The sequence below is a fragment of the Bos indicus x Bos taurus genome, chromosome 2 (assembly GCF_003369695.1).
Source record: "Bos indicus x Bos taurus breed Angus x Brahman F1 hybrid chromosome 2, Bos_hybrid_MaternalHap_v2.0, whole genome shotgun sequence".
Taxonomy (NCBI): Eukaryota; Metazoa; Chordata; class Mammalia; order Artiodactyla; family Bovidae; genus Bos; species Bos indicus x Bos taurus.
In genome coordinates this window covers 131653148-131681090 of record NC_040077.1, presented here as the reverse complement: position 1 = coordinate 131681090, position 27943 = coordinate 131653148, and the positions used below count along the sequence as shown (strand labels likewise).

The following is a 27943-nucleotide window of genomic DNA, read 5'->3' as shown; positions in this document are numbered from 1 at the left end:
AGGTCATACAGCTAATTAATGGCAGAACTGGAATTCAACTCAACTCCAAAGTGTGAGCTCTCCTATAATCCCAGATGGAGGAAAGAGATGATCACTAGCCTCACCGTACAGATGAGGAAACCAATTCAGAGAGGTCAAGTCACTGCCAATGGTGGTACAAATGGGAAGTGGTGGAGCCAGGATGCAAACTCACTTCTTTTACCAGCAGCCCAAAGTCTATTCTGCCAACAATAACAAAGTGAGGCATCCTAAGTAGATGAGCTCAGAGATTCTCTCCAGCTGAGATCTTTTTACTTTCTGGGTTGGGACAAAGAGGAATTGCAAGGAGGATGAGTGTAAATAAAGAAGCAACTTGGTCTTCTGGCTGCGCCTCACACTCCCTGACTCAGGAAGCCAGTGGGGCTGCCCCAGCCCTGCCCTTTCAGTCTCACCACACCCCTCACTGAAGGAGTCATTCAACAAACAGGCTGGTCAACACTTGGAGCTTGGATTTCCCAGACCACAAGCTGACCACTCCACGGCCTCTTCCCTGAAGCCACCGTGTCCACAGTCACATCCGACACAGTGGCATCCGTCCCGACCCTCTGACTCATCAGAGCGTGCCAGCAGTGGGAGTGGTCCCCACGGGAGCGCATAAAGCACCCGTGGACCCTGGGCATCCACGCTGGGACGAGCACACACACACACACCTTCTGTCCCCAGCCCTCTCCCTCACCCGCCCTGCCCAGCACCCCCAGGGGCGCGCACCTGGCCGCCTCCCGGCAAGGACACACCCCGGGGGAGGAGCTGCCGTCGCGGTGGGGCCCAGCCCACACCGGCTGCGAGCTCGCGTTCCGCTTCTCCGCCGGCCCCGGTGGATCGACATGGCCCAGGAGCGTCCCAGCCTCGCCCTGGAGCCCCAGCACGTCCAGCGGTTGCTGCTGTCCTGCCAAGAGGCCAAGAAGTCCGCCTACTGCCCCTACAGCCGCTTCCCCGTGGGGGCCGCTCTTCTCACCGGGGACGGCAGGATCTTCTCGGGTAAGGGCGGCGCCTGGGGGTCCCCTCCGCGGCAGCCTGGGCGGAAAGTCAGAGGAGGACGCGGACGGGCAACAGGGGTGCTCCGTCTCCCCTCTCCCCTCTCCGCTGGGCAGGGCCGCCACACCCCCCGGCCCTGCCTGCCGTTCCAGACGGCCGGGATGAATATACTGCTCAAGCCCCATGGCTTTCCATTCCTGGGGGGCCTGGGAAGCGGAGGCGAGATGGGGAAGGAAGTGGGGAAGGGGAGGCCACAAATGCAGAGCCTCGGGCAGCTCCCGCTGGAGCCGGGAGGGAGAGGGTTAACACTTCCTGAGCCCCGCCTCTGTGTCTGGCACCCTGCAAAGACTTCAAGGCTACAAGTGCAAGTCCTCACCGCCCCCACCCCCCACCCATCAACCTAGGAGTTACACCCATTTTTTGTAGTGAAGAAGGTCCAGAGAGGTGACACGGCTTGCTCGAGGTCTCACGGGTTTCAGTGACCAGGGCAAAGGCGCCCCAAACCCTGCTTTCTTCCTGTCACCCACCACCCAGGGGGCTGGCTGGGCGTGAGATCGAGTAATCCAGGGCTGACTCCTTAGTCGAGCGCGGGCCTTGCAGAAAAGGAGCCAGGTGGGTTTCAGGTGGCCAGTATTGAGTGCCCTCCTGCGGAGAGAGAGACAGGAATCTGAGCCGGCACACATCTGTTCCTAAGCGACTTTTCTTTGGTTTGCTGGCTTCATAGAAAAGCTCACTTGAACAATAATTCAGACTTGTTTTTGCTAAGCTTAGGGACATCCCCTTTAATGACAGTGGGGAACAGGGCGTGGAGGTGGCCGGTAAGCGGAAATGCCAATTGCCCCTCCCCCCGCATTCCCACTGCTGCCCCACGCAGATGAGAACTGGTCCAGACGATAGATGCGAATCCCTAGCCTGCCCAGTGCTGCCGCCCAGAATCCCCCTTCCACCTGGCGGCAGCCATCTGAAGGACCAGAGGCTTACATGTGTAATCTCATTGGTAGCTCACACCCACCCCAAGCACCCCGGGCTCAAATGTGAGGCCCTTGCCCCCACCACTGTTCAGCTGGGAGCCTGGCTGGAGTCCCACACCTCCCCCTCTATGGTGGCCCTTCTGGGCTGTCCTTGATGTTCATCTCATCCCTTGCCTTTTGAGATTGGAACTTAGAGTTTCCCTGACTCCCAAATTTGCTTTCCTGTGGGGGATACAAAAATCTCTGAGTATCATGTGGAAATTCAGGCCTGGCCCAGTGGCTCAGATGAGCATTAAACATTAACCACTACCTCAAACAACACTGCAACCCACAGGCTCAGGGCCTTGAACATGCAATCTGCTATTGATTCGTCCAGCACCTCCATATCTCCTATGGATGGTGTACAGAGAGGGGCCCTCCGCATCCTTGCATTGATCTATTCATTCAACACATGTTTGCCAAACACCAATTATGTGCTAGATAATGTATCAAGTGCTGGAGATGCCGCTGGGAGCAGAAATGACGGTCCCTGCCCCCACGGAGGTCTCCACTCCTCTTGTACAGGCCATGGCTCCAAGTGGGAGCCTCAGCCAACGACTGTAGGAGAGAACAGATGAAGTGAGCAGAGGTGGGGCCTGTTTAAATGGCAGGGAAGGACCTGATGTCACCAGGAAAAGGGTCGTGCAGTGGGCATTTGTGGAGGCATTATGGGATGGGTACAGGCCCTGGAGGAGTTAGAGTCTCCTGAGTTTGCATCCGCACAGCTATTTCTTGGCTGTGTGTGACCCCAGGCTAACCCTCCTGGGTCTCAGCTTACACATCTGTAAACGGAGGATCACAGGGCCTGCCTTTCAGGATGGCTGTGAGCAGAGCTGGTGTTCCTGGCCCAGCAGTCCTCCCTGGTGGGCGGTGCCCCTGCCGCCTCAGTCATGAAAGATGTCGGATTTCACCCCTGGGTGTGAAGCTTTCCATGAGCTCATGCCTTTAAAGGGGCGACAGTGCTTAGCACACAGTTTCTGGCCCACGATAGGACTGTCACCACTAGTGACTGCTTCTACCACTCCCATTAATGGCATGGTGGTGATGGCTTAGAGGCAGATTGTGGAGGACTTTTGAAGGCCGAGTGGAGACACTGAGATTTGATGAGGTAGAAAGTAGGGAGCCAAGAAAAGTAACATGAAAGGGGGTTTGAGGACAGTGCGTCTGACAGGTGCTCAGGGAGGACGGGGGCAGAGGGAAGAGTGTCAAGGGGGTGATGCATGTCTTGCTTGCTGACTACATGTTGCCTGGCCTATAGTTCAGGTTCGTTGAATGTATGAGAGAGTGGTTTGGCCTAGGTCACTGGCAAGTGGGGTGAAGAGGAAGGAATTATCTGGGAGGGTTGTATGGAACACATGGATTGGACCTAGGGTGGGCCATATGAGAATGAAAGGAAAGAATATCATTCTAGGGTTTCCAGCCAGGGAGACGAGGGGAAGGATGAGACAGAGTTGGATGGTGCTGGGACATCGTGGGCAGGGACCAACAGTCATATTAATAACTACAATGGATTAAGCCTTCTCTAAGCACTTCTATCGGAGAAGGCAATGGCACCCCACTCCAGTACTCTTGCCTGGAAAATCCCATGATCGGGGGAGCCTGGTAGGCTGCAGTCCATGGGGTCACTAGGAGTCGGACACGACTGAGTGACTTCACTTTCACTTTTCACTTCCCTGCATTGGAGAAGGAAATGGCAACCCACTCCAGTGTTCTTGCCTGGAGAATCCCAGGGACGGCGGAGCCTGGTGGGCTGCCGTCTATGGGGTCGCACAGAGTCGGACACGACTGAAGCGACTTAGCAGCAGCAGCAGCAGCAGTTCTATGGGGCTTCCCAGGTGGCTTAGGGGTAAAGGATCTACGTGCCGGCGCAGGAGATAAAGGAAAGGTGGGTTCTATCCCTGCATCAGGAAGATCCCTAGAGGAGGAAATGGCAACCTACTCCAGTATTCTTGCCTGGAAAATCCCATGGACAGAGGAGCCTGGTGGGCTACAGTCCATGGGGTCGCAAAGAGTCAGACCCAACTGAGTGACTGAGCACACACACACACTCACACACAAACACGTCTATGAAAGATCTTTTGCGATTTCATAGCCACCACATGAGAGGAGACAGTGGGTGCCACATGCGTTAGAGCACTTCAAGTTGCAGACACCAGAAACCAACCAGCACTGTAATGGGCAAAAGTAGATCCTGCCTCAGGGACAGCTGGATCCAGGAACTCAAGCGCCACCATGCTCTTCCTTATCCTGGATGCCGGTTCCTTCCTCTTATCTAAAGGTGGGCTTTCTCCAGGCATCGGGAACATGAGCTCAGGCATCCCTAGTTTACATTCTTCCAGCCTTAAAAGCAGAGAGGGAAGAATTCTTTCCCACTAGCTCAAGATGGAAAAATTCCAAGGAAGGGCTCTGATTGGTCCCTCTCCAGTCACATGCACATCCCTGGGCCAATCACTGTTGGCACAATGGAATAGTATGATGGGGCCAGCAGATTCATACACAGGCTCCGCCTCGATGCAGAGAGAGTGATCTGTTACTACCAGAAGGAGTGTGGAGGTAACAAGCAGACCTAACCAAGAGCCAAATGCACATTTACAAATGGGATAACTGAGGATCAGTTTCATCTGTTTCCAAATTCCTTGCTCCTTCTGCTGCCCCTCACTGCAGCATGGATGTGCAGAAGAGGGCAGAGAGAATTGTGCTGAGGAGAGGGGACCGATGGAGGGCATTCACCAGAACCCCTGGGTCTCCTTACTTAGAAGGAAAGGGAGAGCAGACGGCAGGAAGGCCAGGCTTGGAGAGAAGGGGACCTTGAACAACCAGAGGAAACCTGGTAGGGCATCAGGGGGTGAATCAGAGATGATTAGGACACAGACACTAAGCTCCAATACTTTGGCCACCTGATGTGAGGAGCTGACTCTTTGGAAAAGACACTGATGCTGGGAAAGACTGAAGGCAGGAGGAGAAGGGGACAACAGAGGATGAGATGGTTGGATGGCATCAGCGACTCATTGGACATGGGTTTGAGCAAGCTCTGGGAGTTGGTGGTGGACAGGGAAGCCCAGTGTGCTGCCGTCCATGGGGTCACGGAGAGTCAGACAGGACTGAGCGACTGAACTGAGAAGACAGGGCACAGCTGAACTCAGACGCTGTGAGTTTATAGCTCATAGCGGGATGCATCGGCCCAGTTCTGTGACTTTCTCCAGCCTCACAAAAGACTAGCCCTCCATGGAGTTACCACCCTCAGGGGCAGCTGGTGTCTCGGCCAACTCAAAAGCAAGTCTGATAGGCTTGCCGTCATGATCTCTTCATAATGGCTTTATTTCCTCTGTTATCCCTGACCCTGGCCAGGGCCTTGTGCCCCTTGCAGCTGGGCCACCAGGATGGTAATTAATAACTCCAACAATTACCTTCTCTCATTGCCGTGGGGAGAGGAGAGGAGGTGCTTGTGGGGGAGAGAGAGCTGCTGGGGGACTGGGGCAGCAAGGACCCAGAGAAGAGTTAGGATGGGACCCAAGGGGGTGGAGGTGGGGCCAGCCAGGGCCGCCCAGGTGGGAGGGGCTGGGGGAGACTCACGGAGGACCACCCTGTGGGCACCACCCAACAGATGGGGGACTTCCTCTTCTTCAGCTCAAGCTCTTGGAATGATGGTCTGCCCCTCCCTTTCCTCCTCTCTTTGAACGATTGTAGCGCTCTATATGTTTCGTTGCCATGGATGGAGGGGGGAGGTCATGGAGTCACTTTACTGGATCAGCTGTAATTAATTTGGGAGGGAAAAACCATATTTTAAAAAAAAAAAAAAAACTTAAGGACATTCTGGTTAACTGCTGAATGCAGCTTGTTTTGACTTAACCTTTAAACCCGATCCTTCATCTATCTTCCCCCATCCAGTCCCTGCCCTCCGGATTCCCTCCCGGGGGCTCCCTTTCTACCTCAGGACCACTCTTTATGCTTTATACCGCAGGCCTCCAGGTTCCCTAACCAGCTTTCTCTCCGTATAGCCCTGCCCACCCGTTCCCATCCCAGCCTCATCCACTGGTCCTCTCCACTGTCACTCAAAAGCAGCTTATCACAAAGACAGGCTTCGCTAACACCCCTCAGCTCTCTGGTTGAGTTAGGATAGAATTCATTAGTGAAACTGCCGCGTTGCATTTGCAGCGGGCAGGGAGGCGGGAACACGGAGAGAGGGGAGTGTTCAAACACATGGCTGTGACATCTGTCTGGTGCAGTGGTTCTCACGAGTGGCCCAGACCCACAGCCTCTGACACCTCCTGGGAATTTGTTAGAAGTTTCCGTTCATGGGCTCTGATCCAGAACTGCTAAAGCAGAAGCTCAAGGGGTAGGACTCAGAAATCTTGTTGTTGTTTTTTTTTAATTAAAAAAAAAAACAGTTTATTTGGCTGTGCAGGGTCTTAGTTGCAGCTCGTGGAATCTTTGCTCTTCCTCCCGACATGTGGGATCTAGTTCCCTGACCAGGGATTGAACCCGGGTCCCTGGATTGGGAGCACAGAGTCTTAGCCGCCAGACCTCCAGGGAAGTCCCTCAGAAATCTCTTAAGAAGCCCTCCAGGAGATGCCCACTTGCTTGAATGTGGGAAGCCCTGCTCTAATCTGAAGATCCCTCAGAAGGCAGAGCAGATGCAGATTCAGGGGACAGTGCTCACTTCTCTGGGGGACTGGTCCCAGTCACCTCCTTGTGAATTCCTTTCCCTGCTGTTGTCTTGATGATATCCAACCCCAGCTCTACCTTAAGTACCAAAACACCTCAGAACACAGCCTCACTGAAATGCCACAAGGAAAAAGAACACTCTGTGTGTCTGTCAGGCCAGGACATGAGTTGCCTTCCTGCCCCTAGTCTCAGCTTTTACCTGCTGTAAAATGGGGTTATAATAGCATTTGCCCTACAGAACTGTTAAAAATTCCATGGAGTGCCTGGCAGATAAAGTGAAATTGAAAGTCTCTCAGTCATGTCCGACTCTTTGCAACCCCATGGACTACACAGTCTATGGCTTTCTCCAGGCCAAATACTGGAGTGGGTAGCCTTTCCCTTCTCCAGGGGATCTTCCTAACCCAGGGATCGAACCCAGGTCCCCCTCATTGCAAGCGGATTCTTCACCAGCTGAGCCACCAGGGAAGCCCAAAGGAAAGCAATAAAAGAAAAGATTAAAAGAAAGCAATTAGTAGTAATAGCACTATCTTTATAGTATTATTTTTGGTACAATCTTTTCTAATTATGGATCCCTAGCTTGGCACCATCCCAGGCCGTCTCTCCTGTATGTTTGAGTCAGTGAGGCGAACACCAGAAATGGAGTTGGTTTGCCTGGATAGATGATGTTTTTGTTCTTTGGGCTCAGGGAAGCAAAACAATATTGTCTTGCCTTTCAGGATTACAGTTCACGGCCAAGGATTTCCTTCCTCCCTTCCTCCTCTTTCTGTTTTTTAAAGCAAGACTGGGAAATTACACTTGAACTTGCTAGAGGCCTCAAATACACTTATTCCTTCGCACCTCAGAGACTTAGCATCAAAGTGCAAAAATCCAGCCCTTTGATAATAAGTAACTGAGCATCACTGTTTTCGGCTCTGGGCCCAGTGACTGTTCCAGGCCCTGATCATACGGTAATGCATTATACAGACCAAGTCCCTGCCCTCAAGAACTTATACCTGGGGAGTAATGGGGAAATTAGAGAATAGAGACGTTCCAGGAAAGTGTTAAGTGTTAAAGCAGGAGGAATGGATTGAGAGAGTTGGAGGTGGTAGAGGGAGGAAGAAATTTTAGATAATCAGGGAAGGCTTCTCTGAGGAGGTGACATTTAAGCAGAGACCTAGGTAGAGTGAGCCATGTGCTTAGAGCTTGGAAGAGAGTCCCGGGCAGTTAGAACAGCCAGTGCAAAGGCCCTGTAGCAGGTGTATACTTGGAAGCAAAAGGAGATGAAGTCCAAGAGGTACGCAGGTTGGCACCAGATGATGAGGGACTTTCTGTAATCATGGAAAGGATTTCAAAGTGGCCTGAAGGGCAGAGACAGGGTAACTGTCACACCTTGAGTAGAAGCAGCAGAAACTCAGTCCCACCACCACCAAAGCCTTGCCATTCAGGCGATTAGGAATAGCAGCTCCAGCTGCTGGACATTTAGTCTGTGCCAGGGCTTGTGCTCCAGAGAAGCAGTCCTCTTGCCTGGCAAATCCCATGGATGGGGGAGCCTGGTGGGCTGCAGTCCATGGGGTCGCTAGGAGTCGGACACGACTGAGCGACTTCACTTTCACTTTTCACTTTCACGCATTGGAGAAGGAAATGGCACCCCACTCCAGTGTTCTTGCCTGGAGAATCCCAGGGATGGGGGAGCCTGGTGGGCCGCCGTCTATGGGGTCGCAGAGTCGGACACGACTGAAGCGACTCAGCAGCAGCAGCAGCAGCAGCAGAGCTTATGCTCATTGCTTTACTTGCGTGAACTCAACTCATTCCCACTAGAGGCCTGAGAGGAAGGTGCTGTCGTTTTCGTTTTACAAACTGAAAATGAGACATTCAAGGAGGTTCAGTCCCTTTCCCAAATTCTCAGAGCCAGAGGGCAAAGGGTCCCAAGGCAGAACAGAACCCACGGACTCTTTCTACAAAATTCTATTTGAACAGTAGGGTATGTGAGCACGCTCCCTTCTAAAACACTCTCTCCATCTCCTTTACTGGATTGTTAACGTTTTCACACACAGAAAAGGAAGAGTTCTCTATAAGAGGTCATTCTGAACTTCAAAAGCAGACACAGGCAATTGTCTTCAGAGTCTGGACCTCTGGAAGTCTGACAATTTGCTTTAAGAGCACCTCAGCAAAACCCAATATTTATGTGAATCATGTCTAATGGGAAGAGTGTTCCTGAGTCAGGGACAAGGCAGGGGCTGGGAGGGTTGCTAGACCGAAGTGGAGTGGGGAGCAATTCTTCTGCTCCTGGGAGCAGCAAAAGTCAAACACAAGGGAGCCGACTCTCGTCCCGGCCTGACAGACACAAGGAGCGGTTCTTTTTCTTTGTGGCATTTCAGTGAGGCTGTGTTTTAAGGTGAGTTGGTGCTTAAACAAGGTCACAGGTCAGCAAAGGTGGGAGGGGCAGGCAGGTGCGAGCAGGCAAGGATATGTTTAAAGGAAGTCATTTCCAACAGGGATCAGAAACCTGGCTGGGGAGACTAGGTAGGAAGCAAGAAAGACTCGTTCATTTATTCACTGACCTAGCAGAGGGGCTGAGCATTCAGGCGCCCGCTTTCCAGGCTGCAGTAACTCACATGTGAATATGAACACGTGCTTTGCCAAAGCAGGCAGTCCATAAACATCAACCACTCCTTTCAGGGTTACAACTGCCTGACTGCTGGCTGTCCTGTGTCCCAACTGTATTAATTGATTCCCGTGGGGCTACAAATGATACAAAGGCATGCAAACTGTTTTAGGCAAAAGGAGGGTACGTCGGTTCCTATAACTAAACGGTGGCAGAGCTGGAGTGTTTCTGTACTTCAGGGGCAACCGGTAGCAGAAGGCCAGACTCTTGCCACCGTCTCTCATCTGAGTTGATTCTCCTTTCACCGTGTCCTATTGGTCTTCTCTGTAAAGAACAGAAACTAGCCCGCCACCAGGACCCAGGCCCAACTCACAATGTTAGAGAACAACTTAAATTCCCTCACAGAGGGATAGTCTGATTGGCCCAGGGTAGGTCAGGTGCTCAGCTCTGATTGGCCCAGTGTGGGTCAGTTGCTCTGCTCTGATTGATCCAATGCGGGTCAGGTTTCATCCAACACTTGCACTCACATCCCATTGGCTAAACCTATAGGACTCTACGAAGCTTCCTGGGAGGCTGGGAAAGCAGTTTCTAGCTAGGTAGGGACGTGCCCAGCTAAACTCCAGTGGATTTTTTTTTTTTTTTTTTTGGCCACACCTCCTGGCCTGTGGGATCTTAGTTTCCCAGCCAGGGATTGAACCCATCCCCTCTGCATTGGAAGTGCCGAATCTTAACCAATGGACTGCCAGAGAGAAATCCCTAAACTTCAGTGGGTTCTACTGGAAGTGTGAACACTGAGAACAATTAAGTCTTTGCCATAAAACCCCCTGTGGCCTGTGAGTATCTGTGTACTTCTTTCTTCACACACATTGGACCCACTTACAACTTCTGTGGGTGACAACCCAAAGTTCACCCAGCCGCTGCATCCAGCCCTAGCAGCAGGATCCCTTGGTGGTGCACAGTCCCCCTTCTCAGGTTGAGATGTGGCCCTGATCATCCAGGGGCCTGAAAACTAAAAAATAGTCATCTGCCCCTCACTTCATTCCCGCTCGGGCACCACGCAATGTGGAGTAGGAAAGACTAACCGTCATCAAATCTCCCATTAGGCAAATGGAACACCCGTGGACCACCAGTCCATGCAGTTACCAAGTCTGTGGGGCAAGAAGTGTGAAGACTCTGGTGCGCTGGAGTCCACCTTGCCTCCCTTTTCTGCCCTGGGGGTAACCCCCTTGTCCACTGAGGCTGCTGGCTTTGCCCTCTGGGGGCTTCTTCCTTGACCATTTATCATCCTCGGCCATACAGCCAAAGTGAGTGTCCAAGAGAATACCCTCCTGGAGGGCACACAGCTCTCTGAGCTTACTTCTGATGGTAGGGTCTGGGGGCGCTGTATTTTCTAGGGATGGAACAATTGCAGGCTTTTATAGGCCAGACCTTTGGCTTCATTGGCTACCCAATTCTGTCACACCCAAAGAATCCTTTCTGTGCAACAGTTCTTCAGCCTGCCAACTCCCCTGTTTTACTGACTGGTTTCCCTGCCCAGCCCTACCCTGCTGCCTCTTTTGAACGGTGGCTACCTTGAAGCTCCCGAAACAATGGCTAGGTGGAAATGACAGCCTTAACCAGATCTTTGCCACAGGGTGTCTCCCGTTGCCAGGTAGAAAATCCTCTGAGTCAGTAATATAGTTTGCCTTCCAGTTTATTCCAGGTTGGGGCTTTAGCAAATAATCTGCCAGGAGTATCAAGGGCCATCAGATTTCCTTCTTGCCATATCTTTGTTTTCTTTCACATTGATTTAGTTGCTAAGTCATGTCCGACTCTTGTGACCCCATGGACTTAGCCTGGCAGGCTCCTCTGTCCATGGGATGCTCCAGAGAAGAATACTGGAGTGGGTCACCATTTCCTTCTCCAAGGGATCTTCCCAACCCAGGGATCGAGCCCGGGCTTTCTGCATTACAGGCAGATTCTTTACCAACTGAGCTACAAGGGAAGTCCCATTCCCAACTGCTGAGCCAAGGCCACCTAGTTTCGTTTTGTTCTTTTTGTCAAAGCTACATCTTATTTTTACTGCAAATCTCTGTTTTAGTTGGATATAGATTAAGTTACTCTAACCAAAAGATCCCAAGATGCAGAGACTCGAATTCTTTTTCTCTCCCATAATGATTCAGAGCAGGCAGCTGGTCCCGGGCAACTTAGAGCTTCCCAGGTGGCACTAGTAGTAAAGAACCCACCAGCCAGTGCAGGAGACAGGAGATGTGGATTCGATCTCTAGGTCTGGACAATCCCCCTGGAAGAAGGCATGGCAACCCGCTCCAGTACTCTTGCCTGGAGAATCCCCACGGACAGAGGAGCCTGGCAGGCTACAGTCCGTGGGGTCACAAAGAGTCGGACACGACTGAAGCAACTGGGCACACACGCACCAGGGCAAGCAGGCAACTTGACCCTGCTCCACGAGTTGACCAGGTTTCCAAGTTCCTTCTGTTTTGTTGCCGTTCCATCCTCATGAGCATAAAGCACATGGTCAAAGCTGTCCCACCCCGCCCCAGTCTCTGCAGGAGAGAAGAGAGGACGAGGCAAGTCTCTTTACAAAAGATGAGATCCGGAGTTTCCTACCTCACTTTGTGCCACATCCTATTAGGTGAAATGCTGGAAGGGAGGCTGGGAAATGTAGTCTCTGAGCAGCCATGGGGTCAGCCATATTGGATTGAAAATGACCTGTATTACTTAAAGGAAGAAGGAGAAAATGAATACTGGGGAACAATGAATATCCTGCCTCAGGGAGAAGGGCAAGCTGTGAAGAGTGACGTACTGTCTATCACACCCTGATGGTCCTGGGAGAGTCCAGCTCCTGTGGCCATCGGTTCATGGCCTCACCTGCCTGCAAAGGGCAAGTCTGCTGGTCAGCCACTCTGGCTATGCCAGTGTTTTGTCTCCTGGGAAGAGCCCTTGCCCATTTATCCCCAGGGACACTCCACAGAGGGCCACCGGGGAAGACTCCCTTACTCCGGACTGTGCCACCTTGGCAGCCCACCTTTCACTGGAGGAAATGGATGGCCTTAAGGCTTGTATAATCACAGTCACCCTTTGCAAAGCCTGGGAGCTTTTTGTTTCTTATTTTGTTGCTTTTGACACTTCTGTTTTGCAAATCAACTCACAGAGAACCCTGACAGCTGGTATCCACATCAAGAATTTGACCCAGGCCCGATCTTTGAATCAGCATCGCCACCATGTCCCAGGCTGTGGTTTCCGTCTCTGAGACCCAGGCGGGGGCTCTGCTCACCTTCTTAAGCTTCAGCATCTCCCTTGGCCCTGACCTCTGCTGGGAAAATGAGGGTGGGGTCATCAGCCCTGTGAGGCTGCGCCTGCTCCCAGGTTCTGCTTCAAGATGCCAGCACTGGGGAAGTGACGAGAGTGGGAATTCCCTGGGCAAAGCCACCACACCAGTGAGTCACAAGCCTCCCAGTGCTTCTGGTCAAATTGCCCTCTCCTTCCCCTACCTTGTTCTGAGTAGCGGGTCCCTCCCAGCTCTGGAATGGGGCAAGCTTCTTACTCAACACATGCAACAGGAAGTGGTTTTGCTGGTAACACAACTGGACTCTCCTCTCTTCTCAGGGTGCAACATAGAGAATGCCTGCTACCCGCTGAGCGTCTGTGCTGAACGAACTGCCATCCAGAAGGCCATCTCGGAAGGGTACAAAGAGTTCAGGGCAATCGCTATTGCCAGGTGAGTGAGAAAGGCCAGTCATAGCAATACTCGTTCATCTGTCCAGCCAGCGTCCACCGCACACCTGTTACTCACTCATTCATTCATTCACCTGTGGTGTTTATTCTGAACTTCCTATGTGCCAGGCACTCTAGGCGCTGGGCTGAGGGCTAAAAGTAGAAGATAAATAAGAAACAGACTCTGCCCTTGGTAAGCCTAAAGAGCAGATAAACAGTCAGGACAACTCTAAGACAAAGGGAGGTGTGTTCTTGTTCTGATAGTAGTGCCAAGTACAATAGCATCCCTACAAGATACAATAGAAAGGCCACTAAGAAACCTAAAGTGAGAGGGACCTAAAAGTCACCTGATTAGACTTCCTGGCCACTGTACCCATTTTACAGTTGAAGAAACTGAGACCCAGAGAGGATGAGCAGCTTTCCTAGGAATTAGTGGCAAAGCTGGGACAGATAGATCTCTAGAGTCCGACTCCAGAGCTCATTCCACTTTGCTGTGCTGTGACAGGAAATGAAACCCTCTTCCCTGCTCTCCTTGAGCCAATCCGGGGATCCTGTCTTCACTGTCCAAGCTGGCACCTTTGCTTGGCATCAGTCACCCCTAGGTGCAAGAACCAGGATAAAAGGACAGGCTGGTGGGGTGACAGCCAGGCAACCCAGGTTATGGTTTAAACTGATCAGATTCCAGCCCGAGTTCTGGCTGAACAAGAGCACTTATCAGCTCTCTCTACATGCCCCAAACATAAATATCCAAGTTCCCACGTGTGCCCTCAAAGGGAATTCTTTGAGTTCTGGCCACGGACCCAGACTCAGTGGCTTCAGGATTCAAGTGATATGAATGGGCTGTTTTATTAATTCAGACCCCATTACACTTCTGATTTAATGATAAATTACTCTTGTGTGTACTGTTGCATTGTCTTTGAGAGAGAGTTCTGTTAGCAAGATAACAGCACAGGGAAAATAGGTAGGAAATGTTGAATCTACCCAGAAAGAGACTGCAGGGCTGACCTGGTGTTGGTCTTTAGAGACATCTGGGTGTATGGGTCGTGGACTAGGAGTAAATGATGTCTTCGTTGTCGGGGAGATGCAGGCCTTTTCTGGCAGAAATATGAGGACCAGGAACAAGGATGATGGGATCTGCATGACAGAAACCAGCCTCCATTTCTTTGATAAGATCCTCAAAGGAGCTTGGTCTCGCCCCTGAGGTGATCCACTTTATTGAAGGTTTTTTCCCCTGAGTAACTAGAGCCAAGGATGCGCTTCTGGAGGAGGGCCTCAGCTTCTGAGAGCTCTCCGTGGGACCAAGGTCTGTCCTGGCTTCCCTCCGGCTTTGGGAGGAATAAATGAGGCCGCCCTGGGAACATTCTGTGCAGATGAGCAGAGATCAGGATGTGAATTACACTTCAGGGGAGAAAAAAGAGGTGGAGGGGATAACTCAATTTCAAAGCTGATCCAAGAAAATAATGATATTCTGGGGAAAAGGAGGCCAAAGTCAACAAAAGGAGAATGGCTAGGTGGCCCTGCTCTGTTCAGAATGTTCCAGTTGAAAGACTTTTTCTCTTGGTCATTGTCTACTCTTCAACATGACTGGGTTTTGTTTGTGATGATTAGTAAATGTCCTTGTTTAAACAAAAACTACATTTTTTCCAGCGCCCAACCGCTCCTCTCTGGGTGCTCAGCCTGCACTGGCATCCCCAAGCCAGAAAAGCAGTCATTACTGCTCTAATGATTTGTTAAATTGAGAGTGTGGAGTTAGAGAGTGAATGGGAAGTGCCAGCTCTCTTGTTAGTGCTGATGGGCGTGCATCATCTCAGAGAGCCCCCTCGAGATCTGTAAAATGCAATGTGTGCAGCTCAGGGGGGATTTGGCTAACGAGGAGATGAGCTTTCCCCCCTGGGGTCCCCGCTGTCATCATCAAAGTCGATAGGTTTCCAGCGCGTCAGGTCTGATGAGCTGGCCTCATTGTGTGCCCAAGGTCAGCACAAAGCACAGGAAACTGTCAATACCCAGCACGAGGCAGGGGAGGCAGAGGCTAGAGGAAAGGGAGAGGGGGGGGATGAGAGGAAGGAAGGTCCCTGTGTGCCCAGCACCTTCTGGGGTGCTTCTAGTCCCACCTCTCCCCTGCGCCTAACCACTGTCTGCCTGTAGCTGTGACATTTACACACAGATTTGATCTCCCTTTGAGACTTCAAGGTCCTGCAGGCCGGGACTCTCGGACAGGTCTTTGTTGCTCCCTCCCAGGCTTGCCTAGCACAGAGCAAGCTCTCAGCCAACATGCGTGCAATGAAATAAAAAACAGAGACTTCCCTGGTTGTCTAGTAACTAAGACTCTGTGCTCCCAATGCAGGGGGCCTGGATTTGATCCCTGGTAAGGGAACTTCCCTGGTGGCTCAGACGTAAAGCGTCTGCCTACAACGCGGGAGACCCGGGTTCAATCCCTGGGTTGGGAAGATCTCCTGGAGAAGGAAATGGCAACCCACTCCAGTGTTCTTGCCTGGAAAATCCCATGGGCGGAGGAGCCTGGTTACAGACTATAGTCCATGGGGTCGCAGAGTCGGACACGACTGAGCGACTTCACTCTCACTTTCTTTCAGGGAACTAGATCCCATATGCCACAGCTAAGACCCTGCACAGCCAAAGTAATTAACTAAAAAAAAAAACAAAAAAAAAACTTGGTGGACTTCTCTGTGACTCAGTGGTAAAGAATCTGCTTGCCAACGCAAGAGACACGGGTTTGATCCCTGATCCCAGAGCACATGCGTCAAAACTATTGAGTGTGTGTTCTAGAGCCTGGGAGCCGCAGCTACTGAAGCCCAGGCGCCCTAGAGCCTGCGCTCCACGAGAGAAGCCTCGCAGTGAGAAACCCACCCCATAACTAGAGAAAAGCCCATGCAGCAACAAAGACCCAGCACGGCCAAAAATAAATAAATACAGAATAACAGAGTCCAGGACTTCCCTGGCAGTCCAGTGGTTAATATTCTGTGCTTCTAATGCAGGGGGCACGGGCTCGATCCCTGGTCGGGGGAAGATCCCGAATGCTGTACGGTGCAGCCAAAAAAACCCAAGCACATCCTCCAAAGAGCTAACGAGAGGCTCTGGCTGCAACATCAGCCGCTTGGTAACCAGAAGGGTTCATCCGGCTCAGTGTGCATCCTGGGCAGCGGTCCCCACCCTCTCAGGTCCCCAAGCGGTCCCTCTATAGCTAGGAGTGTGAGTGTGCTCAGTGAGGACCCACGTTTCCATGAGCAGGTGCTTTCTTTAACTGGACCTCCAGAGGTAAAAGGGAGTTGTCATGAAGGTTAAATAAAGCAGCAGCCCTCCACTCTCTCTCCCCTCAGCTGCTTTATTCAATTCACAGCATCTGTCTCTAGCTGTAATTGATACGTGGTTGGCTGATAGGCTGATGGTTTGCCGGTTATCTGGTTCACCTGATTAGTCAAAAACTCCCGAGTGCAGTGAATTCCACCTGCTTTGCTCACGGCTCTATCCCCGGCACAGACAGTGCCTGGTGTATAGTAGGTGCTCAGTAAATAACTGTTTGTCAATTAACATGAGAGAAACACTGTAAGATGCTTTGGAGGGTGTCTGGCACATTCTAGGCATCTATTAAATAATGTGATAATTATTGTTAATACAAAATAGGTTAATTATATAATATTATACCACATAAAGCACATCGTGTATAATAAAACTGTATATGACAAGGTACAAACATTATGACAGATATCCTTATCTATCTAAAGGAATAATGCCCAGTGACTAGTATAGGCAGTAATAATGTGTGTATTGCATTCTAAAACTTAGGAAGTTCTTTGCACGTCTTAGTTCATTTTATCCTAGCATTTCTACAGTGTGGATGACCTTATTCCCCACATTTTATAGGCAAAGAAATGATCCTTGCACGGGTTAAAATGACTTGGTCAAAATCACATGTAATTAACAAAAGGAGGAACTGATCAAGAACTGAATCTTAAATCCTGTGATCTTCCAGAGACATCAGAGAACTGTGGGTCTTAGAAGCGCAAAGATGATGGTGACCACTGGCTTAACCTCTGACGCTTTATCAAGCTTGGAGGTTCTTACAGTTTCCTCTTTCTTTAAACACCATCCTTTGTCCTGCTCAGACCTGGAGGGCTGCCTGCGGGTGCCTTCATCCTCAGAGACAACCCCTTGGCTGTAAGCTTCTCTTCTCCAACTTTCTCAGATGCAGGGTACCCAGTTTTCTCAAGGACTCACAGGTGTCTTATTCTTTTATGCCTCAGGACCTTTGCACGTACTATATCCCTTGTCTGCAACAGAGAAAAACCCGGAGCTTCAGAATAGCTCTCTGTTACTTCATCTTAGTGAACCTGTGTCCTTGATGATAAATGGTCATCTGGATGCTCAGGTTATACTGAGAATTAAATGAGACAATGTCTATAAGTGCCTGGTCCAGAGATTGGAGCAGATCAGGTGCTCACTATTGATGACTTATGAACTCTACGCTTCCTCCAAGGACCAGGTCAATGCTACCTCCTCCATGAAATACTCTCTCTCCCTCCCTAGTCAAGGATCATGTCCTGCTTACCATGTGTTCTTACTGTATGTTGTTTGAAATGATAACTCATCTAGTTTTCCTTGTCACCCACTAGGCTGAAGGCCAGAGACAAATTCGCTTTAACCTTTGTGTCCCTGGGTTGTGGGTGATAGTAAATGTTCACTAAACATTCTTTGAACACACCAATGAAAAGAATAGTCCTAGCCATGGTCTTGCCTCTTGTGAGTGTGGAAAGTTCTGTCCACTTCTTCTCACCCTCTAGGACAGGCTCATCTGTGAACCAGGAACTGCCTTGAGGGATTTGACTTAATCTGCAGGCAGGCAGGACTCCTGAATTTAAGCAATCATTCTCAAGTTTCCAGAGACTGATCCATGTTTTTGTTTCTCTGCTTCCCCAGTGACTTGCAAGATGATTTTATCTCACCCTGTGGGGCTTGCAGACAGGTCATGAGAGAGGTAAGCAACTTCCCTTTCTTTCTGGAATGGATCTCCCCTCCTCTTCCCTGCTCTTCCAGGCCCTGGGAGCCAAGCCAGGCCAAGTGAAGAGACACAGTGACTGTCCTATTAGCTGGGTTGGCTGACTCCTAAGGCCTTCCCAAGCTTGCATGAATCACTGGAAATTATTCTTTCATTCAGCAAATACTTCCTGAGTGAGTGTCTGTTCTGGGCTAGGCATTTACCCTGCTCTGGCGAGACAGTGGTGAAAAGACAGGCCAAGCCTCACAGGCATTATAGTCTAGTGTAGAAGACAGACAAATAAGGAGCAAAATAAATCAACAGTTAGAGTTGCTGAGAGTGAAGAGGGCTACAGAGAAAAAAAAATGCAGAAGAAAGGAGTTGAGAGCGACAGAAGGTGGAGCTGACTCTAGGTCAGAGTCAAAGGTCAGCAAACAACAGCCCGCAGGCAAATCCAGACTTCTGCTTGTTGTTGTCCCACACACCAATTCACACGTTCCCTCTGGCTGCTTGGGTCCTACCAGGGGAGAGAGAAGAGTTACAACACGGACCTAATGGCCCGCAAAGCATAAACTATTTACTATCTGGCCCTTTATGGGAAACAGTTTGCCAACCCCTGCTTTTAGATGGCCGGGAAGGGAGTCTCTTTGAAGATAACATTTGATCAGAGATATAAATAAGGAGAAAAGATGAGACAGACCAAGATCTCGAGATTTGCAGGTGGAGGAAGCAGCAAGTTTAATGCCCACACGCTTGGTGAGTTGCATGAGCAGTTTGAAAGCCAAAGAGGCTAGAACACCGGGCAGGGCTTGAGGGGAGGTGACGGGTAAAGATAGAAACGCGGTCAGGGGCGCATCACACAGGGTCTAGTAGTCCTTGGATAGAGGGTATATTTCACTCCAGGAATAAAGGGAACTGAATCGTACACTTAAAAATGGTCAAAATGATAAACCTTATGTATATTTTGTGATATTAAAACACAAGTTGGGGGAAGAAAAGAATAAAGGGAATTCAGTGGCTATTTTTAAAAAGAAGAGACTCAAAGGATCTGATGTACTTTTTACAAAGATCTTGGTTGGAAGCCTTCAGTTTCTTCAATTCTAAAAACCAAGGGGCTGAATTCGATCCTTTCTTCTGAATCTGGGCTCAATGAGGTTTTTGATATGCACATGTACATTTGAGGAAGAGGGATGTCAATAGCTCTGATGGACTCTCAAAGGGGCCTGTGCCGGCCAGAGCCCACAAAGGCTAAAGCCACCAACTTGAAGGGTCCCCAGGCCTTGAGCTCTGATGAGACATCCTCGACCCCTCTAAATACAGCATCTCATTTAATCCCCTCGCCCCGCCTGGAGGGAAGTGTGGGCCGTTTGTCAGAGAAGCAAGTGACCTGCAGAAGGACACACAGCCCGCCAGTCAGTGGCAAGCTGGCACTCACTATAGCCGTTCCGGCCGACAGCAAAGCCCACGCTCCCCTCGTAAAGGCCCCCTCCCTGCCTTCATGGTCCTACAAAAGGGACACATTATTTTTGGCCACAGTAGAGATAACATGACGCTGTGCAGAATCAGAGTGGCTTGTTCCATGGGGGCTTCGCTTTGGAGTTGCTGGAGTTTGGTGGGAGGCGGGTGGGGGGTTCAGTTTTGCTGTTGAGTCTTGGGGGTTACTGGCATCTCTAGAACACACAGACATCCTCATCCTCCTGCTGCTCGCCAGGCCTGCAAATCAGGCACAGTTAGCAGGACTCATTTCCCAAATCTAGATGAAAAATGCCACTGGGAAGGCTCTGAATTCACATTAGGGACTTCATTCACCCCAGGTTAGAGGGGCGCAAATGGCCGCCCAGTACCACGGCGTGTCCCAGGCCACAGGCAGCAAGCACATCAGGATGCCAGCTCCCTGACTCCCCAGGCCCTGCCTCCGTCTAATTGCTCAAGGCTGTTTTCTCCACGCAGATCAGATGTTGGCAAATGAGAGATGGCAAATGGAAAAGCTGAAGGAGAGAGAAGCAAAACGGAAACCAAAATGCAAATAATAAGAGCTGAAGCTTGGGGGCTGGAGGCCTGGCACTTAAACTCGCCTCCACTCAACTTTCACCCACACCCTCAGGCAGAGCCCGCCAAGCAGAGAAATTTCCTTCCTTAAAACATTAGCTTTAAAAAGATGGACTGTGCCCGATAATAACGTGGTGGTTCAGGCCGAAGCATCAAGAGCAGGCTGCAGAGCTGGCGGTCACTAGGAGCCCTAGCTGTCAGTACAGATGGCTTCCACTGGGCATTTACTACATGCCAGGCACTGCGTGCGGGCCCCTCCCACCCACTGCCTCCAGTACTCTCCATCTGGCCAGGTAGAGCCTCAGGCTGTTGACTCCAACTCCCCAGGCTATGCTCCATTACACTGCTGACCTAACTCTCCACCCAGGACACCTATCTTCCTGCCTGATAAGTCTTTTGTCTCTAAAGCCATTTCACAGATCAAGACAGTGAAACCCAAAGAGTTTCATCATCTGCCCCATGTTTCTCTGCAAAGCCTCAGTTTTCTTATCCGTAAAATGGGAATAAAATCCACCTGCCTCAAAGCGCAGATGATGCAATCCTGCTGTTCATTGTACAGTGTGTGACAGGCACGCAATCTCTCCAGGTTCTCAGAAGTTATCGAGAAGCCCCAAGGGAGGAAGATATGAGTTGTCCTTTGTCACAACAGGAGGGGATCTGGCCCCAGGGGTTAGATATTGTTCTTATAAAGCCCCATTGTTGTTCAGTTGCTAAGTTGCATCGGACTTTTTGTGACCCCCATGGACTGCAGCACGCCAGGCTTCCCTGTCCTTCAGTATCTCCCAGAGTTTGCTCAAACTCATGTCCCTTGAGTTGGTGATGCTATCTAGCCATTTCATCCTCTGCCACCCACTTCACCGTTTGCCTTCAGCCTTTCCCAGCTTCAGGGTCTTTTCCAATGAGTCAGTTCTTCATATCAGGTGGCCAAAGGATTGATGAGTCCTCATCACGGAACAGAGCGTTTACTGCCCCTTAGCAATGTGCCAAGCACTGTGCTAACTGCTCATGCCATCTTTCACTGGCTCCGCCCTCAGGCCCTATCAACCAGGTATGATTATTATCATTCCCATTTTACAGGTGAGAAAACCGAGGCACAGAGAGGCACATTAGACAGTAAGAGGCACTCAACCCAGGCCAGACTCAAACCAGGGCAGCCCTCCCCTCAGCCACACTGCCTCCCTCACGCTGGCTTTGCCTCTTTTCCAGTTTGGCACCGACTGGGCTGTCTACATGACCAAGCTGGACGGCACGTATGTTGTCAGGACAGTCCGGGAACTGCTGCCTGAATCTTTTGGGCCCGAGGACCTGCAGAAGATCCAATGAGGGATGGAGAGCACCCTCTGCCCCGGAGCCCCTGCATTCCTACACAGGCTAAAGGGGACGACCACCTGGAGGACTTCGTGAAGACATTCTCACAAACCTGGGGACATCTGCCAAACAGGCCCAACCCCCCAGGCACTGGAAGGAGACTGTTTTTGCAATTAACACTGGAGCACCAGGTTTCTCCTGAAGTGATACAGCGTTTCCATTCCAGCCCCTCCTTGCAACCCCTCTTGTCCTCCCCAGAACTCAGGGCACCCGGTCCTTCTCTCTCCTTCCCATGGGCCCTCTTTCAAATTCCAACCTAGTCTGGACTGCTTCACCATCTGCCTTCCCAAGGTTCTGTCCTGCCCTGGGTGACTTTTCTAATGATAAACATCACAAAACATTCCAGAGAGGCTTTTAGCTCCATCTCTGTCCTTGCTGGAGCTCTCAGGAGGGGCAGTCTTTATATTAAATAGAAAGACCTGGACTCTCTCTGCCAGGAAAAGAATCAGGCACCTTGGATCTGTGTAGCTGGTGTGGAGAGCTGAGTCTTTAGGTCTCTGTGCCTTCTTCCGATGAGGGGCCGCTGGACTGGGTCTTACTGCAAACGGCCATTTCTAGAATCTGTTCTGGGCTAAGTCAGACCTGGGCCCTGCATGCTGTCACCCCCAAGTATAAAGGGGACGGAGGGGGCTGTTTGTCTAGATGGGAGAGCAAACATCTCTCTGAGGACCTACTGTGTGTCCAGTGTTTTTACCTGGATTATTTTGTATTTAAAGTACTCAGTAAAGTAGCTATCTCCCCCTTCTTACAGTTGGGGGCCCTGGGCCTCAGAGAGGTTGAGTAACTTGCTTTAGGACCACAGCAAAGTTTAAACCAAAATCCAGGTCCCATCACTTCCCCCTTGTAAGGTATAGTTCGGGCCGAGGCAGAAAAGGAAAGATGACCTCAACGGAAGTAGGTTACCTTTATTCAGGCAAGAAGGGGTGACAGTCGACCAGGCTGAGCCCCAAGAGGGATCAGGGAGGCTCCATATTTATAGGGAGGTTTGTGGAAACGATAAGGGAAACGTTAATCAGGCGGGATGTTTTGGGTATTCTTTAGTTGAGTGGCATTTGTAGTTGGGCAGGGGGTGATAAGTCTTCTGGGCAGGTGTAGGGGGTGGAAGGTTTCTGGACAGGGGGTAATAAGTCCCAGATAGATAAAACTGGCCTGGAGCATCAGGGCGGGACCTAAAGTTCTGTTTTGTTTTCTCCGAAGTTAGATGATTCAGCAAGGGCCTTTGAGACTGTTGTTTTCTTTCCTTCACCCCCAGGATCTAGAAACAGTGCCTGCTCTTTGCCATGTGCTGTGATGTAGCAGACCTGGAATCTGAACCAGGTCTGACTCTTGAGTGTCTTTTTCTACTTTTCCCGCAGCTGATGTCTGGCTGCTTTTATTTACTGAGTCTTTTCTATATGCCAAATACTGCAGAGAAAGATGTATAAGAAACAGTCTCTGCCTTTGAGGAATTTGCAATCTGATAGGGAGAGAGGTGTAAATAGGACTCACGCTCAGAAATACACACTGTGATCCAGGCTGGTAGCAAGTGCAGGGGGGCAGCACGCTGCCTTCTGGGGAGTAAAGAGGGTTGGAGAGGGAGTCTGTTTTGTTGGTGCACTTAGGAAGGTGAGGACTGAAAAGGGAAGGAGCTGGGCTGGCTCTGTAAAGGGGGCTGGCAGCTCTGGGTGTCCTCCCTGGAGGAACTGGCCTTGGGGCCAGCCTTTGTGGCTGGGGTAAGAATACAGCATGGGTTTCCTGTTTCACCCCTTCCCTGGGAGTCCTTTCTTTTGAGATCAGAGCATCTGCAGGGATTACTGGTGCATGCGTGCTAAGTCATTTCCATCGTGTCTGACTCTTCGTGACCCCATGGACTGTAGCCCACCAGGCTCCTCTGTCCATGGGATTCTCCAGACAAGAATACTGGAGTGGGTTGCCATGCCCACCTCCAGGGGATCTTCCCAATCCAGGGATCGAACCCGTGTCTCTTACACCTGCCTATGTTGGCAAGCTAGTTCTTTACCACTAGCGCCACCTAGGAAGCCCTACTGTCTGGTAAGACTGGCTTTTCCATTACCCACCCAGACTTACCCGCTGCCATCGTGAGAGACAGAAAAGTAATATTTCCAACATTCTGCCTTTCTCTAGAAATGGTTGCCGAGAACTTCAGCACACTCTTCTGAATGTTCTCAACCAGGAGAAGTGAAGAAAGAAAAGAGAGGAAGCAGGAAGAAAAAGGGCCAAGACATTAACATCAGTTAAAATTCTGATCAATGGAAATTTAGAGTAGTGGGTTATTTTCCTTACTACATATCTAGATTTTTAAAATTCCCAACATATTTCTTTTTCATTTAACAGCAACAACAAAAAGATGGTAGGAGTTAAACAGCCTCCTAACCATGTGATTTCATTACTCTGAGTCTCAATTTCCTCATCTGTAAATCAGCGGTGACAGCTCCCAGGGAACAGCATTGTCTATGGATCAAAGGAAAGAATGCCTTATTGAGAGCCCAGTGCTGGGCCCTCAGTAAGCTCTTGATACATGCCAGCTGTTCCTCTTATGAAGGGTGACAAATCTGGGTCCTTTGCGAGTGGACGTGATTTTTGCAAACAGGCTTTTACACTCTTTTAATAATTTTTTAATTGAGTTCCTACTGGGTTGGAGGGCTGGGGCCACACCCTGGGGTTGCAGCAGTAAAGACAGATAAAATCGCTGTCCTCACGGGGTTCTGACTACCTGTGGGAAAGACATCTAAGTCAGCGGTTCCCAACCTTTCGGGCACCAGGGACCAGTTCAGTGGGAGACAGTTCTTCCCTAGACCAGGGGGTAGGAGTGGTTTGGGGGTGGGCCACGCCCACCACATTCACTGTGCACTGTATTTCTGTCGGGAGTTCCCAGATGGCGCAGTGGTCAAGAAACTGCCTGCCATTGCCAGGAGACGCAAGAGATTCGGTTCAATCCCTGGGTCGAGAAGATCCCCTGGAGTAGAAAGTGGCAACCCACTCCAGTATTCTTGCCTGGAAAATCTCATGGACAGAGGAGCTTGGTGGGCTACAGTTCACGGGGTCAGATACAACTGAGCACGCACGCACTGCACTTATTTCTGTTATTACATCAGTTTCACCTCAGATCATTAGGCATTAGATCCCTGATCTAAATGATTCTAGGGACTTTCCTGGTGATTCAGTGGTTAAGGCTTTACCTTCCAATGTAAGGGGTGCAAGGTCAGTCCTTGGTCGGGGAGCTGAGATTCCCACATGCCTTGCAGCCAAAAAAACCAAACCATAAAAAAAATACAATATTGTAACAAATTCAAAAAATACTTTAAAAAACGGTCCACATTTTTAAAAAATCTTTAAAAAATGGTCCACATTTTAAAAAATCTTTAAAAAATAAATGATTCTGTCCATCATGACAAGGGCCACCCAAGGGGAAGTAAGTGCTCTGGGGACAAGTCGCAGGGGGAATGGAGCTAGCCTGAGAATGGGCAGGGCAACCCAACCCTAAGGAGGAGATATTTCAGCCGGGGCACAAGAAAGGTCAGCCAGTTAAGGAGTGGGATAGAAGGAGGGGCAAAGAATGAAGACTGGAGGACTGAGCCTAGTGTTCTGTGCGTGCATGCTAAGTCGCTTCAGTCGTGTCTGACTCTTTGCAACCCCATGGACTGTAGCCCATCAGGCTCCTCTGTCCGTGGGATTCTCCAGGCAAGAATACTGGGGTGGGTTGCCATGCCCTCCTTCAGCAGATCTTCCTGACCCAGGGAGCAAACCCACATCTCTTACATCTCCTGCATCGGCAGGCAGGTTCTTTACCACTTCATGGGAACAGACTGGGGAAGGCACTTTGCAAAGAAGGATTCCAGAAATTGTTCGAACAATGTCCCCTTGGAAGAACGACACTCATTTGGCTGCAGAGAGGCTGGGATGTTTGTTTTAAATAAAAGCACTTTCATTTTGCAGTCCTGCTGTTCTGAGGGCTGTGATTTCCAAGCAGCATGTGTTCTATTGTTTAAGGCTGTCTGTGTGTTTTAGGACCCTAAAGCTAAGTCCCAGATTCCCATGGACATAAATAGAAGCATGTATGTCTCTGCTGCTCTTGCCAGCTGCTGCTAACTGCTTATGTAAACTACAAGATTCTTTAGGATTTCCTTTTGGCAGGGAGGAGGGAACAAATATGATTCACAGGTGCCAGGGGTACTTTGGGTGCCTGTGTCTGAAATGAAGCCAGAAAATGCTGTTCAAGAATAAATAATGGATGGCCTAATCAGTCTCACATATGTGAGCGCATGCTAACTGCAGCCCGCCAGGCTCCACTGTCCATGGGATTCTCCAGGCATGAAGGTAGGCTGCTGTGCCCTCCTCCAGAGGAACTTCCTGACCCAGGAAGCAAACCCACATCTCTTACATCCCCTGCATCGGCAGGCGGGTTCTTCACCACTAACACTAACTGGGAAGTCCAGTAAGTCTCACACAGATATAATATTTTTTATTGAATTATGTGAACACAGAAAATACTTGGAAGGAATGCCTAGTCTGTTAATAGTTGTTGAGGGGTATGGGAAGCGGAAGTTAAGGGAGGACAAATTAAAAGCTCTATGACTAAACAGAAAAAAAAAAAAAAAGACGTAATGATTGTGCTAGCTACCTATGGCTGTGTAACAAATTATGCCAAAATTTAGCAGCTTGGGACAACAGAAATTTATTATCACACAGTTCCTGCATGTCAGGAGTCTGGGATGAGCTGGGTCATCTCAAAGTCTCATACAAGACTGCAGTTAAGGCATCACCGGGGCTGCAGGCTCATCTGAAGGTTCGACTGGGGAAGGATCAACTTCAAAGCTCACATGTGTGCTGTTGGCAGGACTCCTACAGGCTGTTGCTGTTACTGTTCAGTTCCTTGAAACATGAGCCACTCTACTGGGCAATTCACAACACAGCAACTGGCTTCCCTCAGAAGAAGCATGAGGGGGAGCCAGAGAGAAGCCAGAGTGTTTTGCTAGCCTGATTGCAAAAGTAATATTCCGTCACTTTGCCAAATTCTATTCCTTAGAAGATGTCCCTGAAGTCCAGCCCATAGTCAAGGGGAGGGGATTCCACAAAGACATGGATACTGGTGTGGGGTGGGTGTCACTCTAAAGATGTAAAAATTAGAGCTTAGACTCTACAGATGGACATCACCAGATGGTCGACACCGAAATCAGATTGATTACATTCTTGGCAGCCAAAGATGGAGAAACTCTCTCTATATAGTCATCAAGAACAAGACCGGGAGCTGACTGTGGCTCAGATCATAAAACTCCTTATTGCCAAATTCAGACTGAAATTGAACAAAGTGGAGAAAACCACTAGACCATTCAGATATGACCTGAATCAAATCCCTTATGACTATACAGTGGAAGTCAGAAATAGATTTAAGGGACTAGATTTGATAGACAGTGCCTGATGAACTATGGACGGAGGTTCGTGACATTGTACAGGACATAGGAATCAAGACCATCCCCAAGAAAAATAAATGCAAAAACGCAAAATGGCTGTCTGAGGAGGCCTTACAAATAACTGTGAAAAGAAGGGAAGCGAAAAGCAAAGGAGAAAAGGAAAGATATACCCATTTGAATGCAGAGTTCCAAAGAATAGCAAGGAGAAATAAGAAAGCCTTCCTCAGTGATCAGTGCAGAAAAGTAGAGGAAAACAATAGAAGGGGAAAGACTAGAGATCCCCTTCAAGAAAATTAGAGATACCAAGGGAACATTTCATGCAAAGATGGGCTCGATAAAGGACAGAAATGGTAGGGATCTAAAAGAAGCAGAAGATATTAAGAAGAGGTGGCAAGAATACACAGAAGAACTGTACAAAAAAGATCTTCATGACCCAGATAATCATGATGGTGTGATCACTCACCTAGAGCCAGACATCCTGGAATGTGAAGTCAAGTGGGCCTTAGGAAGCACCACTATGAACAAAGCTAGTGGAGGTGATGGAATTCCAGTGGAGCTATTCCAAATCCTAAAAGATGATGCTGTGAAAGTGCTGCACTCAATATGCCAGCAAATTTGGAAAACTCAGCAGTGGCCACAGGACTGGAAAAGGTCAGTTTTCATTCCAATCCCAAAGAAAGGCAATGCCAAAGAATGCTCAAACTACTGCACAATTGTACTCATCTCACATGCTAGTAAAGTAATGCTCAAAATTCTCCAAGCCAGACTTCAGCAATACATGAACCGTGAACCTCCAGATGTTCAAGCTGGTTTTAGAAAAGGCAGAGGAACCAGAGATCAAATTGCCAACATCCGCTGGATCATGGAAAAAGCAAGAGAGTTCCAGAAAAACATCTATTTCTGTTTTATTGACTATGCCAAAGCCTTTGACTGTGTGGATCACAATAAACTGTGGAAAATTCTGAAAGAGATGGGAATACCAGACCACCTGATCTGCCTCTGGAGAAACCTATATGCAGGTCAGGAAGCAACAGTTAGAACTGGACATGGAACAACAGACTGGTTCCAAATAAGAAAAGGAGTACGTCAAGGCTGTATATTGTTGCTCTGCTTATTTAACTTATATGCAGAATACATC

The 27943-nt window shown here is 49.8% G+C and overlaps 1 protein-coding gene across 1 annotated transcript; it reads left to right on the top strand.

Annotated features, from left to right (window-relative positions):
* Positions 1-641: 641 nt before the first annotated feature.
* CDA (cytidine deaminase) lies at positions 642-25329 on the top strand. Its single transcript, XM_027521572.1, has 4 exons — positions 642-1017; positions 12880-12991; positions 17920-17977; positions 21233-25329. The coding sequence occupies exons 1-4, from the start codon at positions 864-866 to the stop codon at positions 21347-21349; spliced, it is 441 nt and encodes a 146-aa protein (XP_027377373.1). The 5' UTR covers positions 642-863; the 3' UTR covers positions 21350-25329.
* Positions 25330-27943: the final 2614 nt, after the last annotated feature.